Source organism: Peromyscus maniculatus, chromosome 8 (genome assembly GCF_049852395.1).
Source record: "Peromyscus maniculatus bairdii isolate BWxNUB_F1_BW_parent chromosome 8, HU_Pman_BW_mat_3.1, whole genome shotgun sequence".
Classification (NCBI taxonomy): domain Eukaryota; kingdom Metazoa; phylum Chordata; class Mammalia; order Rodentia; family Cricetidae; genus Peromyscus; species Peromyscus maniculatus.
In genome coordinates, this window is record NC_134859.1 from 93,227,077 (window position 1) to 93,239,888 (window position 12,812).

Sequence of the window (12,812 nt, forward strand, 5' to 3'; positions counted from 1 at the left end):
TTTCTCTAGCGGATGACCACCAGGCTCTCATCTGGGACATCCAGCAGATGCCTCGGGCCATCGAGGACCCAATCCTGGCCTACACAGCTGAGGGAGAGATCAACAATGTGCAGTGGGCCTCCACTCAGCCTGACTGGATCGCCATCTGCTACAACAACTGCCTGGAGATACTCCGTGTGTAGTCTCTGGCGCCTCACCTGCCGGGCCGGGGCTTGTGTGTTTCAGCCTCTGCCCCCTCCCTCCCCACGTAAGAAGAACATGTTTCCAGTGGCCAGTATGTCTCTTGTTGCTTTACACCCACTGTGTCCAGAAGCTGCTGTAGGAGTCCAGGCCAGTTGCCCCTCGCTGTCTGTGCAGGACTGTGCTGTGTGGCGCACCGCAGCCCAGGGCTGGGTTTTACGATTTCTCTGCTTTCCTCTTCTTTGCTTCTTCAATTAAACATTTCTGTATATCTGTTTGTCAGCTGTTGTGTTCATGAACAGTACAAGCACTGGCTCTGTCTGTCCGTGTGCCCCGTGTCTGTCTGTGTGTCCTGCCCGAGGCAGCAGTCCATGTCTTGTCCCCATCCGTGTCCATGCTAGCACTTAAGTGGGATCAAATGCCAACTTCACATTGTCTTTCCTCCTGGCATCAGTGTCTTTTAACAAACCTCAACTTTGTATATTTATCTATCCGGCTAATTTTTTTATGAAAGGAATTTCATCTTCCTGGTTTCCTGGTTTTACAGTCCCCCCTCTTTGTACCTTCCTCTCCTCCCTCAGTGCCTGCAGTGGCTCCTGGTCCCTAGACCCCAAGAGCAGTTTGCTTTCCAGTGTCACTGCCTGTGCGGCACACCCGACTGGGATTCAGAACTGATTGGTGCTCTCAAGGTTTCTGACTCACCCCTTTCTCAGTCTGGGTCCTGAAGACCTGACAGGCCCAGGACAGACATAGGAAGCCTCTGTTCCACCCTCCAGTTCCCCTCCCTGCTTCACTAATGAGTACCCGGTGGAGCTAAGAGAGCAGTTGACTAGGGGCCAGGCTGAGGGAGAACCAGTCCAGGAAAGCTGAACTTATGTTGTGTTTCCAATACCTGCTTTCAGAATCTATTTTTCCCTTTTAGAACTTGAATGATAGGCAGGAAAGATCTCTAAGCTAAGCTTCGGTATTTGTTTGCTGAGTTCCCTCTGCCTGGTGGGATTCTGGTCCATCTCTGGATTGAGTGCTGTGAATGAGAGACTCCTGAGAGGTGCCGTCTGTCCTGACCCTGAACAAGACCTTTAGATTGAGCTAGACAGGCAGTTTTCCTAAAGGCTGGGCTAATCAGCTGTGGTGATTCCAGGCCACCAAGTAAATGGCTCCAAAGGAATACTGGGCCCCAAGGCCAGTCATCAAGAGTCTCTCCATCTGGGACACTTGCCCACCCCTGAGTTTAGGTTCCGAGCAGTATTGGACTTCGTAGGCTGCAGTTGGCTGTGCTGACCTCCAGGCCTCAGGTGTTTGTTTCCGTTACATGAATGGGTTCCATGGAGGGGACTTGGATGGTTCTGACTTTAGATGAGTCCCTGGCAGAGTTTGGGACATGCTCTAGGGTAATTTTCTGCTGAGCTGCCTGAAGGTTTCTTAGATTCTCTGACATGAGGAGAGTAGCAGGCCTGAAATGTAATGATGTGGCCACTTCGCTGGAGAAGTAAACGTTGACTCATTGTTCTGTGCACATGGACTCTCTGAGTCTGCTCGCTTCCTACAGCTGCTGCAGCTGTATGCCCAAAGTCTGAGATCGCTTTACTACATAGGGGCTCATCCCACAGGAAAGGCATTTTCAGTCAGGGTGTTTCCCCTGGGCCTTCCTCATTTGTCATTCTGATTTCTGGTCTCTGGCTGGCTGTGTGCTTGAGATTAATGTTCCTGCACTAGCATGTGCTTTGCCCTGCATCATTTACAGACAGAGAGCACAAATTGTGATTACCTCTGCTTTGGGTGGTGTTTGCTGGCTAGGACAGAGTCCTGGAGGGTGGCAGCCTTGCTAATTCAGGTTGCTCCTGTAGGAGCCCCCAGTTTCTCCTGTGCCGAGTCTACAGTGGAAGTCAGGAGCAGTAGTAGGGCCTGCTGGGAAGGGCCTCTGTGTTCTGAGTGGGCTTTAACTTGGGCTTGGATGATGGGGTTTGTCAACGGGAATTTGAAAACAAAGTTTTTAAAGTTAGTAGTAGTTATTAGAATAGATTTGATTGAGGTAGCTCTGTGCTTTGGAAACAACCACATGATGATTTTTCCCCTGCTCTGTGGACGCTTGTCATCTTTCTTTAGCCTGCCTTCTCTGCCCTCCATCCGGTCCAGGTAAAACTCTCTCTGTCTCCATCTTCAAGTATGCATGCACCCACCGTTACAGGAGTGCTGGCATTTTGAAGCTCCAGCTCCCTCACCCTCCTTTTAGAGCATGGGTTGGTGGCCCTGTGGCTGAGGAAGAGATTTCTGTAGCCTTGAGATACAGAAAGTCACTTAGTGTGCCATCCTCCCGGAAGCACAGATGTATTAAAGTGTCAAAAGCCAGGCTGTTTAAATTTGCAGTTCTTAGACTAACAGGGAGATGGGTCAGGACCTCCAGATGTGTTCTCCTCCAGGGGCTGTAGCTCCAGGCTCCGGCGTGGCTGTAGTGCTGTTTGGACTTGGCTCTGGCCTGTGCTTTCTGTATGTGCGGGGTGGGAGGTTGCGTGCTCAGTCAGATTAGCAGAGAGCTGAACTGCTGAGTGGGTCTGAGGCTTTTCCCCACAGGAGATTGGATCTCTCTGGATGATAATTTTCTATCGAAATCAGAATCGGATCTCTGAGAACTGACTATAATTCAGGAAGAACAGGAAAAAAATCAGAATCCTACAGTATTTTGATGATTGTTACAGTGGAAATTGGTATTTTAGGGTGTAGGAGAAAATGAGTTCTTGGGATCAAAGGGGGAAATACTAGAGAACACAGAGGGGCTGAGGGAGGAGCATTGAGAGTCTCTCATAGCTGTGAAGTGAGCCTGGACTTCAGCTGAGGCTGGCCTTCCAGTGCTGTTAATGTGGCACTGGGAAACTAGGAAGGGGGTGACAGCTAGGGGCCGAGAGCCCTTCCTACAGCAGGGCTGCTATAGGTGACGTCTGGGGGTTAAATTCTAAGTAGGAGGGTCCCGTGACAGTACATGATGATACTGTTGCCGTCTGTCCTTGAACTTAGGATCCTCTTATTTCAGTCTCCTTGAGTGCTGGAATCACAGGCCCCTGTCCCCAGCACCCATGGTTCTTCTTGTAGATCCCCCTCTTTCTTTATCTTCCCTTTGCCCTTTCATTTTTCAGTGTGTGTGTGTGCGCGCGCGTGCCTGCGTGCGTGCATGCGTGGCCCTCACACGTGCTAGGCAAGGGTTCTACTGAACTGCACTCTAGGCTCTTCTCTTTTGTTTTTCTTTTCTCCTATACCTTTCCACTGTAGAATGTTCTCCCCGATGTAGCCTAGGCCCTAGGTTCCTAGACTGTAAGGACATGGAGGACTCTGGAGTTTACCAAACCGCCCCGCACTTTCCTTATTTTGAAAATAGGGCAGTTCCTTTGATCGCCTGGCTTAAGATGGAGAGTACCACCGCAGTAGAGGCCTCAAAGTGATGTTTCCTTAGAGCGGCCATGAGGAGGTGGAGAGTGCTTAGCATTTAGGTTGGTTTTCTGAGAGAAGAGCTGACCTGAGCAGTGTCATCATGAACCCTAACAGGCTTTCCCAGAATTGTCCTCTCTGCTCTGGGGAGGCTGCAGCTGAGTATCTCATGTCTCAGAGCTTGTTCACCTCGCCCCGCTACATTCTCTCTTCCTCCCATACTGCCATTGCTGCTAATGGTCAGAGTCAAGCATGTGACATTATGGAATGAACAAGCTTCTTGGGCCGCTATCTAGATGGCACTTTTTAAATATGGAAACATGCAGGTGCCTTCTCCCAAGAGGCTTGAACTAATGTGTCAGCCAGAAACAATAAGCTAAGGGAAGTTTGAACTCCAGAAGAAGGATGTTGACAGTCTGTGTGACAGCTGGAAAATGTACGAGCAGCCACCTTTGGGACAACTCAGCGAAGCCGAACTGTGCTGTATACTATTTGAAAGAAGTGTTCTCACTTGGCCTGAGTGGAATGTCCACGTGTTAGGGAAACTGTTGACCTGAAGCTTTGAATCACTTTAGTCAAATGACTCACTTGCTTTGGTCCCGTGTGTTTGTGACCCCTCCGTCAGTGGCTTTCCCTTGCCCTACCCTGTGTGTGACTTACAGCATGATTGTATAAACCTCTATGTAGAAAATGGAGATTTCCTGTTCTACACAATGTTAAGCTCTAACTGGTCCGTTTCTGTGCCCTTTAGTCTCTGTGTGTGAACTTACTTTCTTAGATATTTAAACTCCCCTTCTAAAGCTTTTGTGGCATCACTCGTTCAGGTGGAGAGGAAGCTGCCCCTTTGCAGAACTGTACTGTAACCATGTCTCCTTTATAAATATTATTTTCACAGGGCTGATTGTATACAGGGCTTGTAATAAAATATTAACACTGTGCTGTGAATGAGCTTAGGATTCTCCACCAGAGGCGACTTGAAAAGCAGCCGTGAGTGGAGTGTTCTTTCTGTGACTTTTCTTCATCCTACATACATTAAGTCTGTTCGTTCTGTTTCAGCCTCCTGTATAAGAAGTACCATATTTTCTGCCCATCATACTTTGTAATAAAACTTGAACATGTATAGATTGAATTTCTTCTTGTGGTGAATTCAGTTCTTCCCAGTTTGTTCCTGTGGTCATGTTTCAGAGGTACTGGAAGGGCATTGGACTCCACCTCATTCGACACAGTATTCTGATGGCCCAGCTCGTTACCTGTGTCTCCTCTTTGTTCACCCACTTCCTAGGCAACTAAGAAAACATGGACACCTACTCCAGGCTGAGGGCCGAGACCCTCAGATTGCTTCTATTTTGTCAGAGGGCTGTCCACACATTTGTAGTGTTCTGCAGTAATGGGGCTGTGTTTAGGAACCCTGAGGCCACTCCTGTCAGGGTGAGAGCCAGAGTGCCTCAGGAAAACGTCACAAGATGAAGGATGTCTGATTTGAGTTTTGAAGACTTAAGTAGGAGTTGTCTGGGAATAGGGAATGCCACTTAAGGCAGAGAATAGTCATATGCAAATTTATATGAATAAGAAAGTGTCAGATTCAGAGCATTACCAGTTAATGGATGTGTGGGAAGAATGGTGGGCGGCATGACTAGAGAGGAAGGCAGCAACCAGATCAGGGCGAGTCATGTCCTTTGCAAAACTTTTGGATCTTAACTCGTGTGAGAATTTGGAAAACGGAGGTTAATCAGGATCTGACTTGCTTTTTTAAATTTACTTTTTTGAGACAGGATCTGTATAACTAGGGCAAGCCTTGTTACACAGATCCTGTCTTACCTTGTGGCCAAGGATAACTTAGAATTTTGTATCCTCTTGCCTCTAAGGTAATGGGATAACAGATGTGCACCACCACATCTAGTTTATGTAATGCTGGAGATCAAACCCAGGGACAGATAATTGGGTTCTCTAGAGAAGAAGAACTGATAGAATGAATATGATGAAAAGAGACTGATTAGACTTGCTCATACACTAGGGCCGAGTAGTTCAGTAATAGCCATCTGCTCACTGGAGAAGCTGAAAACCCAGTACCATCTCAGGTCACAAAGCTGCCCACCTCAGCAGTCCTGTTCTGGCACTGAAAGCCTGGAAGATTCCTGGAGAGCTGCTGTTCTTCAGTGTCAGGGCAGGATAGCAGCAATGGCAGAGTAGATGTGCTTGCCAGCCAGAAGGGAAAGTCGGCAGGCAGAGCAAGGCTCCCCCTCCAACCTCCAGGCCTCTGAGAATCAGGGCTGCTTGGAAGAAGGTATCTTTCACACTGGGAGAAGGTCTTTCTTCCCTCATAACCTTTTCTAGAAATGCCCTCACAAAGTATGCCTGTTAGATGTTTCTAGACCAAATCAAGTGGATAACCAAGATAACATCACAGTAGGCAAGCACTCTACCAACTGAACTATTCCCCAGCACCCACTCCTTTTTATTTATTTATTTATTTATTTATTTATTTGAGGCAGGGTCTATGTGCTGATGTTTGGGATTGGTACTCAGTATGTAGCCCAGGCTGACCTTGAACTGACTCGGCCTCTGTGGCTACATTTGTGTACCACTGTACTTGTCTTGCATGTTAGAAAGATAAGCAGTGAAGAAAGAGCCTCTGAGAGGATGAGTTTTCTTTTGCTTGTTTTTGTTTTTGCTTTTAAGACAGGATCTTATAACTCAGGTTGACCTGAAACTCACTGTGTAGCCCAGATCAGCCTTAGGCTTATGGTAATCCTCCTACCTCAGGCTCCCATGTATTTATATTACATGTGTGAGCTCTCACACCCCTCCCCATTTGTGAGAGAGAGATGATTTCTGCCATATTTAGAAGGTTAACACTAGGAGAGTGAGATCTCTTGAAATCTCAACAGGCCATGCTATTCTGTGCTGCCAGATTGTGGAGAGCTTGGTCATCCACCCAGGGCAACTGCAAACCTTGTTTTGGTCTCTATGCTTATTTGTGATTGTTTTATTGATTTTTGCTACTAGATAACCTAAGCTTGGACTATGGGAGCGAGCGGCTCAGTTGGTAGAAGGCTTGCTTCTCATGCACAAAGCCCCAAGTTCAGTCCTTGGCACTGTGTAAAACTGGGTGTGGTGGTGGACACCGGTAATCCCATCACTTGACAGGTGGAGGCAGGTAGCAGGATCAGAAGTTCAAGGTCATCCTTCCCTGCATAGGGAGTTTGAGGCCAGCCTGGTCTAAAGCCCCTGTCTTGAGAAACAGAGGCTGCGTTTTTAAGTTTTAAAAACCAGTGTGGTACTAGAGAAAAAGCAGTGAGGGGCACTGGGAGTTCCCAGCACTCACTCACATCAAGTGACCCACAACAGCCTGTGATTCCAGTTCCAGGGAGTTCAGTGCAGTCCTTTGGCTCCCAGGAGTAAGTACCTGCACACAGAGACCCATACACACACACACACACACACACACACACACACACACACACACACACACACACACATTTAAGAGGGGAGGAGGTTGGCTCACCTGTTCAAAGCATTTGCTGCTGATCTTGCAGAGGACCTGGGTTTGGTTCCCAGCACCCATATGGTGGCTCACGATCACCTATAACTTCAGTTCCAGAGAATCTGACACTCTTCTCTGGCTTCTTCAGGCACAGACATGAATGTGATGCACATACGTAGATATAGGCAAGACACTCAAACACAAAAATACGTTTTTAAAATGTGTTGGACCCAGTGGCTCACAGATGTAATACTAGCACCCAGGAGGCTGAGGCAAAAGATAAGTCTCAGCTAGGTGAGTTTGATGCCAGCCTGGGCTACATGAGACTCTTGTCTCAAAAAAAAAAGTCATGTTATAAATAAAAGCACACGAGAAGATGGGATGTTCAACTTCAGTAGTCATGAAGTACAATTAAAACCGTGGGATGCTGTGTATGGTGGTACATACCTTTAGTCCCAATACTCTGAAGGCAAAGACAGGCAGATTTTTGTGAGTTTGAAGTCAGCCTGATCTACACAGTGAGTTCCAGGCTAGCCAGAGCTACAGAGGGAGACTCTGTCTCAAGACAACAATAAAAACAAAATTAACTCCACCATGAAACAACACCACACTCCTAGAATGTCGATAGCTATAGACAAAAAGAAATACTTAGTGAATATGTAGAGAAGCTGAATCCTCTTAACATTAAGGGTGAGAATGTAAATTGATGCAACTGTTTTAAGTCTGGCTCTCCCTTGAAAGGTTAAGCATGATTATGATATGACAGAAATTCCACTCCAAGGCATATATACAAGAGAAACAAAAATAGGGTTCTTTGTAGAATGATGCTGGCACACGCCTTTAATCCCAGCACTCAGAAAGCAGAGGCAGGCAGATCTTTGAGTTGGAGGCCAGCCTGATCTACAGAGTGAGTCTTGGAACAGCCAAGGCTACACAGAAAAACGAGAGAGAGAGAGAGAGAGAGAGAGAGAGAGAGAGAGAGAGAGAGAGAGAGAGAGAGAGAGAGAGAGAGAGAGAGAAATGGCTCATGGTATTCATAATACAAGGTAGAAGAAACACACCTATCAGCTGAGGAATGTACAAGTAAAATGTTCATTCAATGGAATATTGTTTGGCAATAGAAGGAAATACTGATTAATGTTACAGTCAACTGAACCCTGAAAACATGCTGTTCTAGTTTCCTTTCGGTTGCTATGACAAACACCATGAGCAAAAACAACTTAGGATGAAGGAAGATTGATTTGGTTTACACTTCAGGCCATGGTCCATCATTGAGGGAAATCAAGACAAGAACCAAACGGGAGCTTGAAACAATCCACAGATGAATAGTGTACCTGTGCTCTTGTTCTCTCTCTTGTCTCTCTCTCCGTGTGTGTGTGTGTGTGTGTGTGTGTGTGTGTGTGTGTGTGTGTGTGTGTGTGTGTAAAAGAGAGACTGAGACAAACTCATGCTTGGCTATGCTTAGCTACTTTTATTTTTCTTTCCATTTTTTAAAAAGGTGTCTGAGGGCTGGAGAGTTGGCTCAGGGCTTAAGAGTACTGACTGCTCTTCCAGAGAACCTGGGTTCAATTCCCAGCACCCACATGGCAGCTCATAACTGTCTGTAGCCCAGCTCCAAGTGATTTGACACCCTTACATAGACATAAGTGCAGCCCAAACACCAAAGCATATAAAATAAAAATATATAAGCAAAAATAGTTTTTTAAAATGTGTCTGGGTGTTTTGCCTGGGTTTGTCTGTGTACCACTTGCATGCTGGTGGAGGCCAGAAGAGGGTATCAGATCCCTGGGACTGGAGTCACAGATGGTTGTGAGCCACCACATGAGTGCTGAGAATAAAACCCAGGTGCTCTGGTTGAGCAGCCAGTGCTCTTAACTGCTGAGCCACCTCTCCAGCACCTTAGCTACTAGCCTCCTTATGTAGCTCAGGACCACCTGCCTAGGGATGGTGCTGCTCACAGTGGTCTGGACTGTCCTGTCTAAATAAGATTCACACAGAGAGACATGTCCACATGCCAATCTCATTTGGTAATTCCTCGGTTGAGGATGTCCTTTCACATGACTCTAGGCTGTGTCAGGTTGACAAAGATAAGCAGGGGTCTTAGTTACTTTTCCTGCGAAGAGACATCATGACCAAGGTAACTTTAAAAGAAAGTGTTTACTGATGCTCATGATTCTGGAGGGTTAGAGTCCATGGTCATGGTGGCGGGCAGCACATCAGCAAGCGGGTGGCCACTGGAGCAGTGGCTCAGAGTTCACACCCATCCTGATCTGCAAATTGGAGGCAGAGAACCAACGGGAATGGTCTGGGCTTTTGAAAGCTCAAAGCCCACCCTTGGTGACACTCCTCCCCAACAAAGCCACCACTTAGTCCTTCCCAAACATGCCACAACAGGGGACCAAGCATCCAAGCATAAGAACCTATGGGGGCCATTCTCATGCAAACCACCACACTAGGACACATGCTAAATGAAGGAAATCATTCACAAAGACCACATATTACATGCTCTCATTAATATGAAATGTTCAACAGAAGCAAGTGTAGGTTGTCTAGACCTGTGAGGGGGATGAGGAGCAACTGCAAAGGACACGGGGTTTCCTTCAGAGTGATAAAAGGGCTAAGTTGTGGTGATAGCTACTCAGTGAATATACTAAAAATCATTGTACACTTTAAGTTGACACCCTGTATTATGTAGAATCTGTTAATAAAGCTTATTTAAGGAAAAAGAAAAAAACTACCGAGTGTGGGAATTATAGCACTGTGGTAGACATTAACATTTTGACAGGAAACAGGTAAGTGCTAACCCAGCCAGATGTCTTAGCAGATAAAGGCTCCTGCCACCAAGCCTGATGACCTGAATTTGAACCAGGACCCATGTGATGGAAGGAGAGAACTCACTCCCACAAACTGAATGCACACGTGATTAATTTAAGAAAACCTAAGTGCGGAGGTATAGGCATGCATGGTGGCTGGTGGGAACATAGGTTAGCACATCTATTTTTGTTGTTGTTGGTGTTGCTTTGTTTTGTTTTTCGAGACAGGGTTTTTCTGTGTAGCTTTGCACTTTTCCTGGATCTCACTCTGTAGACCAGGCTGGCCTCGAACTCACAGAGATCCACCTGCCTCTGCCTCCCGAGTGCTGGGATTAAAGGCGTGCACCACCATTGACCCGCAGGTTAACACACCTAAATGGGGAGTCTGATGTTTGATGCCCAGCTGAATTTTTAAGGAACAGTAAAATGTAGCCAGGTGAAATGGGACAAAAACAAGTCTGGGTTTAATGCAGGACTTGAGAGAAGTTTCAGGAGTTTTAATCCCTGTGACTTGCACAGTACAAGGAGGAAGGGGACAGTCCATCTCTCAGGAGCTTGGATTATGAAATTTCGGAAAAATTCATGGGGGCCAGCAAGATGGCTCAGTGGGTATCTTGTCACCAAGCCTGGTGACCTGAGTTCAATATCCAAGATCTAAATGGTGGAGAAAACATGTTATCCTCTGCCCTTTAAATAGGCATTGTAACACCCATATTCACACACATGCTCACAAAGTAAATAAAATGTAATAAATTAAAATGATATGTGCTGACTGGGAGCAGTTGTTCCTGATTGTAATTCCAGTACTTGAGAGGCTAAGGCAGGAGGATCACCATGAATTCAAAACTAGGCTTGGCCTGCAGAGTGAGCCCCTGGGAGATAGCTCATTGCCTAGCATGCTAGAAGCCCTGGATTTCAGACCCCCAGAACTTACTCCACAACAAGAACAGGTGAACTATATTGCAGTTAAGAATTTGTAAGCCAGACGGTGGTGGCACATGCCCTTAATCCCCTTAAGGCAGAGGCAGGCGGATCTCTGTGAGTTAGAGGCCTGCCTGGTCTACAGAGGGAGTTCCAGGACAACTAGGACTATTACACAGAGAAACCCTGTCTCAAAGAAAAATAAAATAAAACAAAATAAATAAAAAGAGCACTTGTAAAACCACACACACATAAAATATAAATAATTTTTAAAGACTCAGTTACGGATTTTTATGAGTGTTTGCCTGCAGCATGTGTGTGTAGAGCCTACAGAGCTGCATCGGACCTTCTGGGATGGGAGTTACAGAAGCTCTGGGCCACCATATTGGTGCTGGAATCACACCCGGGGCCTCTGCAAAAGCAGCCAGCACTCTTAAATGCTGAACCATCTCTCCAGCCCCATGAGCTGAACGTTGGAAGCAGGGATTTCACCAGTGAGACAATGAAGACCACTCAAGGGAAACAAAAGTGATCAAGAATTTGTGCTCAGGCTGTGTGTGGCGGCTGCCGGCTAATTCTGGAACTAGGAAGACAAAAGCAGCCAACATAATGCCCTCCTATGGAGATGCAGCATCAGAACATGAGAATGGAGGATGAGCCGGCTAGTTATGGACATACTTATGTAATAATATAAAATCTGTGCCCGTGCTACCACCATCCTGCTCGCTCTTCTCAAGGCTATTGTATGCGGAAGGAAGCAGAAAGGAAAGGAACTTGTCCAAGGTTGCACAAGTGAATGGCAGAAACACAGTTTGAATCCATCCGGTCTAACTGTAGAGAGCAAAACTTCAAACTGCCTTCACGCTGTCCTGCTTTTCTAATGAGTTAAGCTCGTGGGACTTAATTCACCCTGGGGATCTCTTACAGAGGGATTCAGTAGCTGCTACTTTTTTTTTCTTTATTCTTTATAGCGCCCCCTTTCTCTGGTTTCCTCTGTCAAGAAAGCAGGTGGAAGGGGCTGGGGAGATAGCTCAACAGTCAAGGGTATTGGTACCTCTTCTGAGGATCCAGAATCGACTTCCAGCACCCACACGGCAACTCACAATCATCTGTAACTCCAGTTCCAGGCTATCTTCATGTTTTGTCTGGCCTCTACTGCACCAGGCACACAGACATACATGCAGGCAAAACGACCATACACATAAATTAAAAGTATTTACAATATTTTTTTTAAACAACAGATGGAAAACGAAGATAACAATTTGACCCAAAGGCTGGTCTGATCTTTCATCCTTTCCCCCAACCCTGTGATTCATCTGACTCTGTCCCCAAGCCTTGGGTTTAGGAGCCAATCATGATTACAGCTGCTACTTACATACCTTTTTTATTCAAACTCCAGGGGGTTATGCTGTGTTTTCAACTCTCCAGTATGGGTTGGCAAAACAGACAATGTCATCCTTGTTTATAGAAATAAAAATCTAAATCAGAAAGTCTTAAATAACTGGGCAAATCACTTCTCTGACTGATGGCTAGGATTCTTTTTTAAATAAATACATTACGGTTTTATATTTTTATGTTTTTTGTTTGTTTGTTTGTTTTGAGACAAGGTCTTGATGTCACGACCCTTCGCTTCCCAAGTGCTGGAATTACAGACACGGGCTACCACTCCCGGCATTTAGGACCTGTTTCATTTGTTGCTTCCCTTTTTTTAATAAGCACCCTTGGCGGAGGTTTCTTTACCTGCAGAAGGAACCGGTTGAACTACGTATTTCTTTTTGAACAACAAAACATTTGTTATTCTGGACTTGTTTAGAGTTAGGAAGGAAGATTAGTCACACGAATCTCTACTAATTCAATGGAACGAAATCTGGTGTCTCCAAGCAACCGGGAGCAATTGAGGTCCGGATCACTCCTGGCAAGGCAAGGTTGGAGCGAGTACGATGAGGCGGCGGAACCGACTTTGCAGGCGCTGGGGACGTGTTTTGCAACGGACC

The 12,812-nt window shown here is 46.2% G+C and overlaps 1 protein-coding gene across 1 annotated transcript in view; it reads left to right on the forward strand.

Annotated features, from left to right (window-relative positions):
- Dcaf7 (DDB1 and CUL4 associated factor 7) overlaps nucleotides 1-4,729 on the forward strand; it is a 28,209-nt gene extending 23,480 nt beyond the window's left edge. Inside the window, exon 7 of the mRNA XM_006970516.4 lies at nucleotides 10-4,729. Coding sequence (XP_006970578.1) covers nucleotides 10-182 — 173 coding nt within the window. The 3' untranslated portion in view covers nucleotides 183-4,729. The remainder of the gene's footprint in view (nucleotides 1-9) is intronic.
- The last annotated feature ends 8,083 nt before the right edge of the window (nucleotides 4,730-12,812 follow it).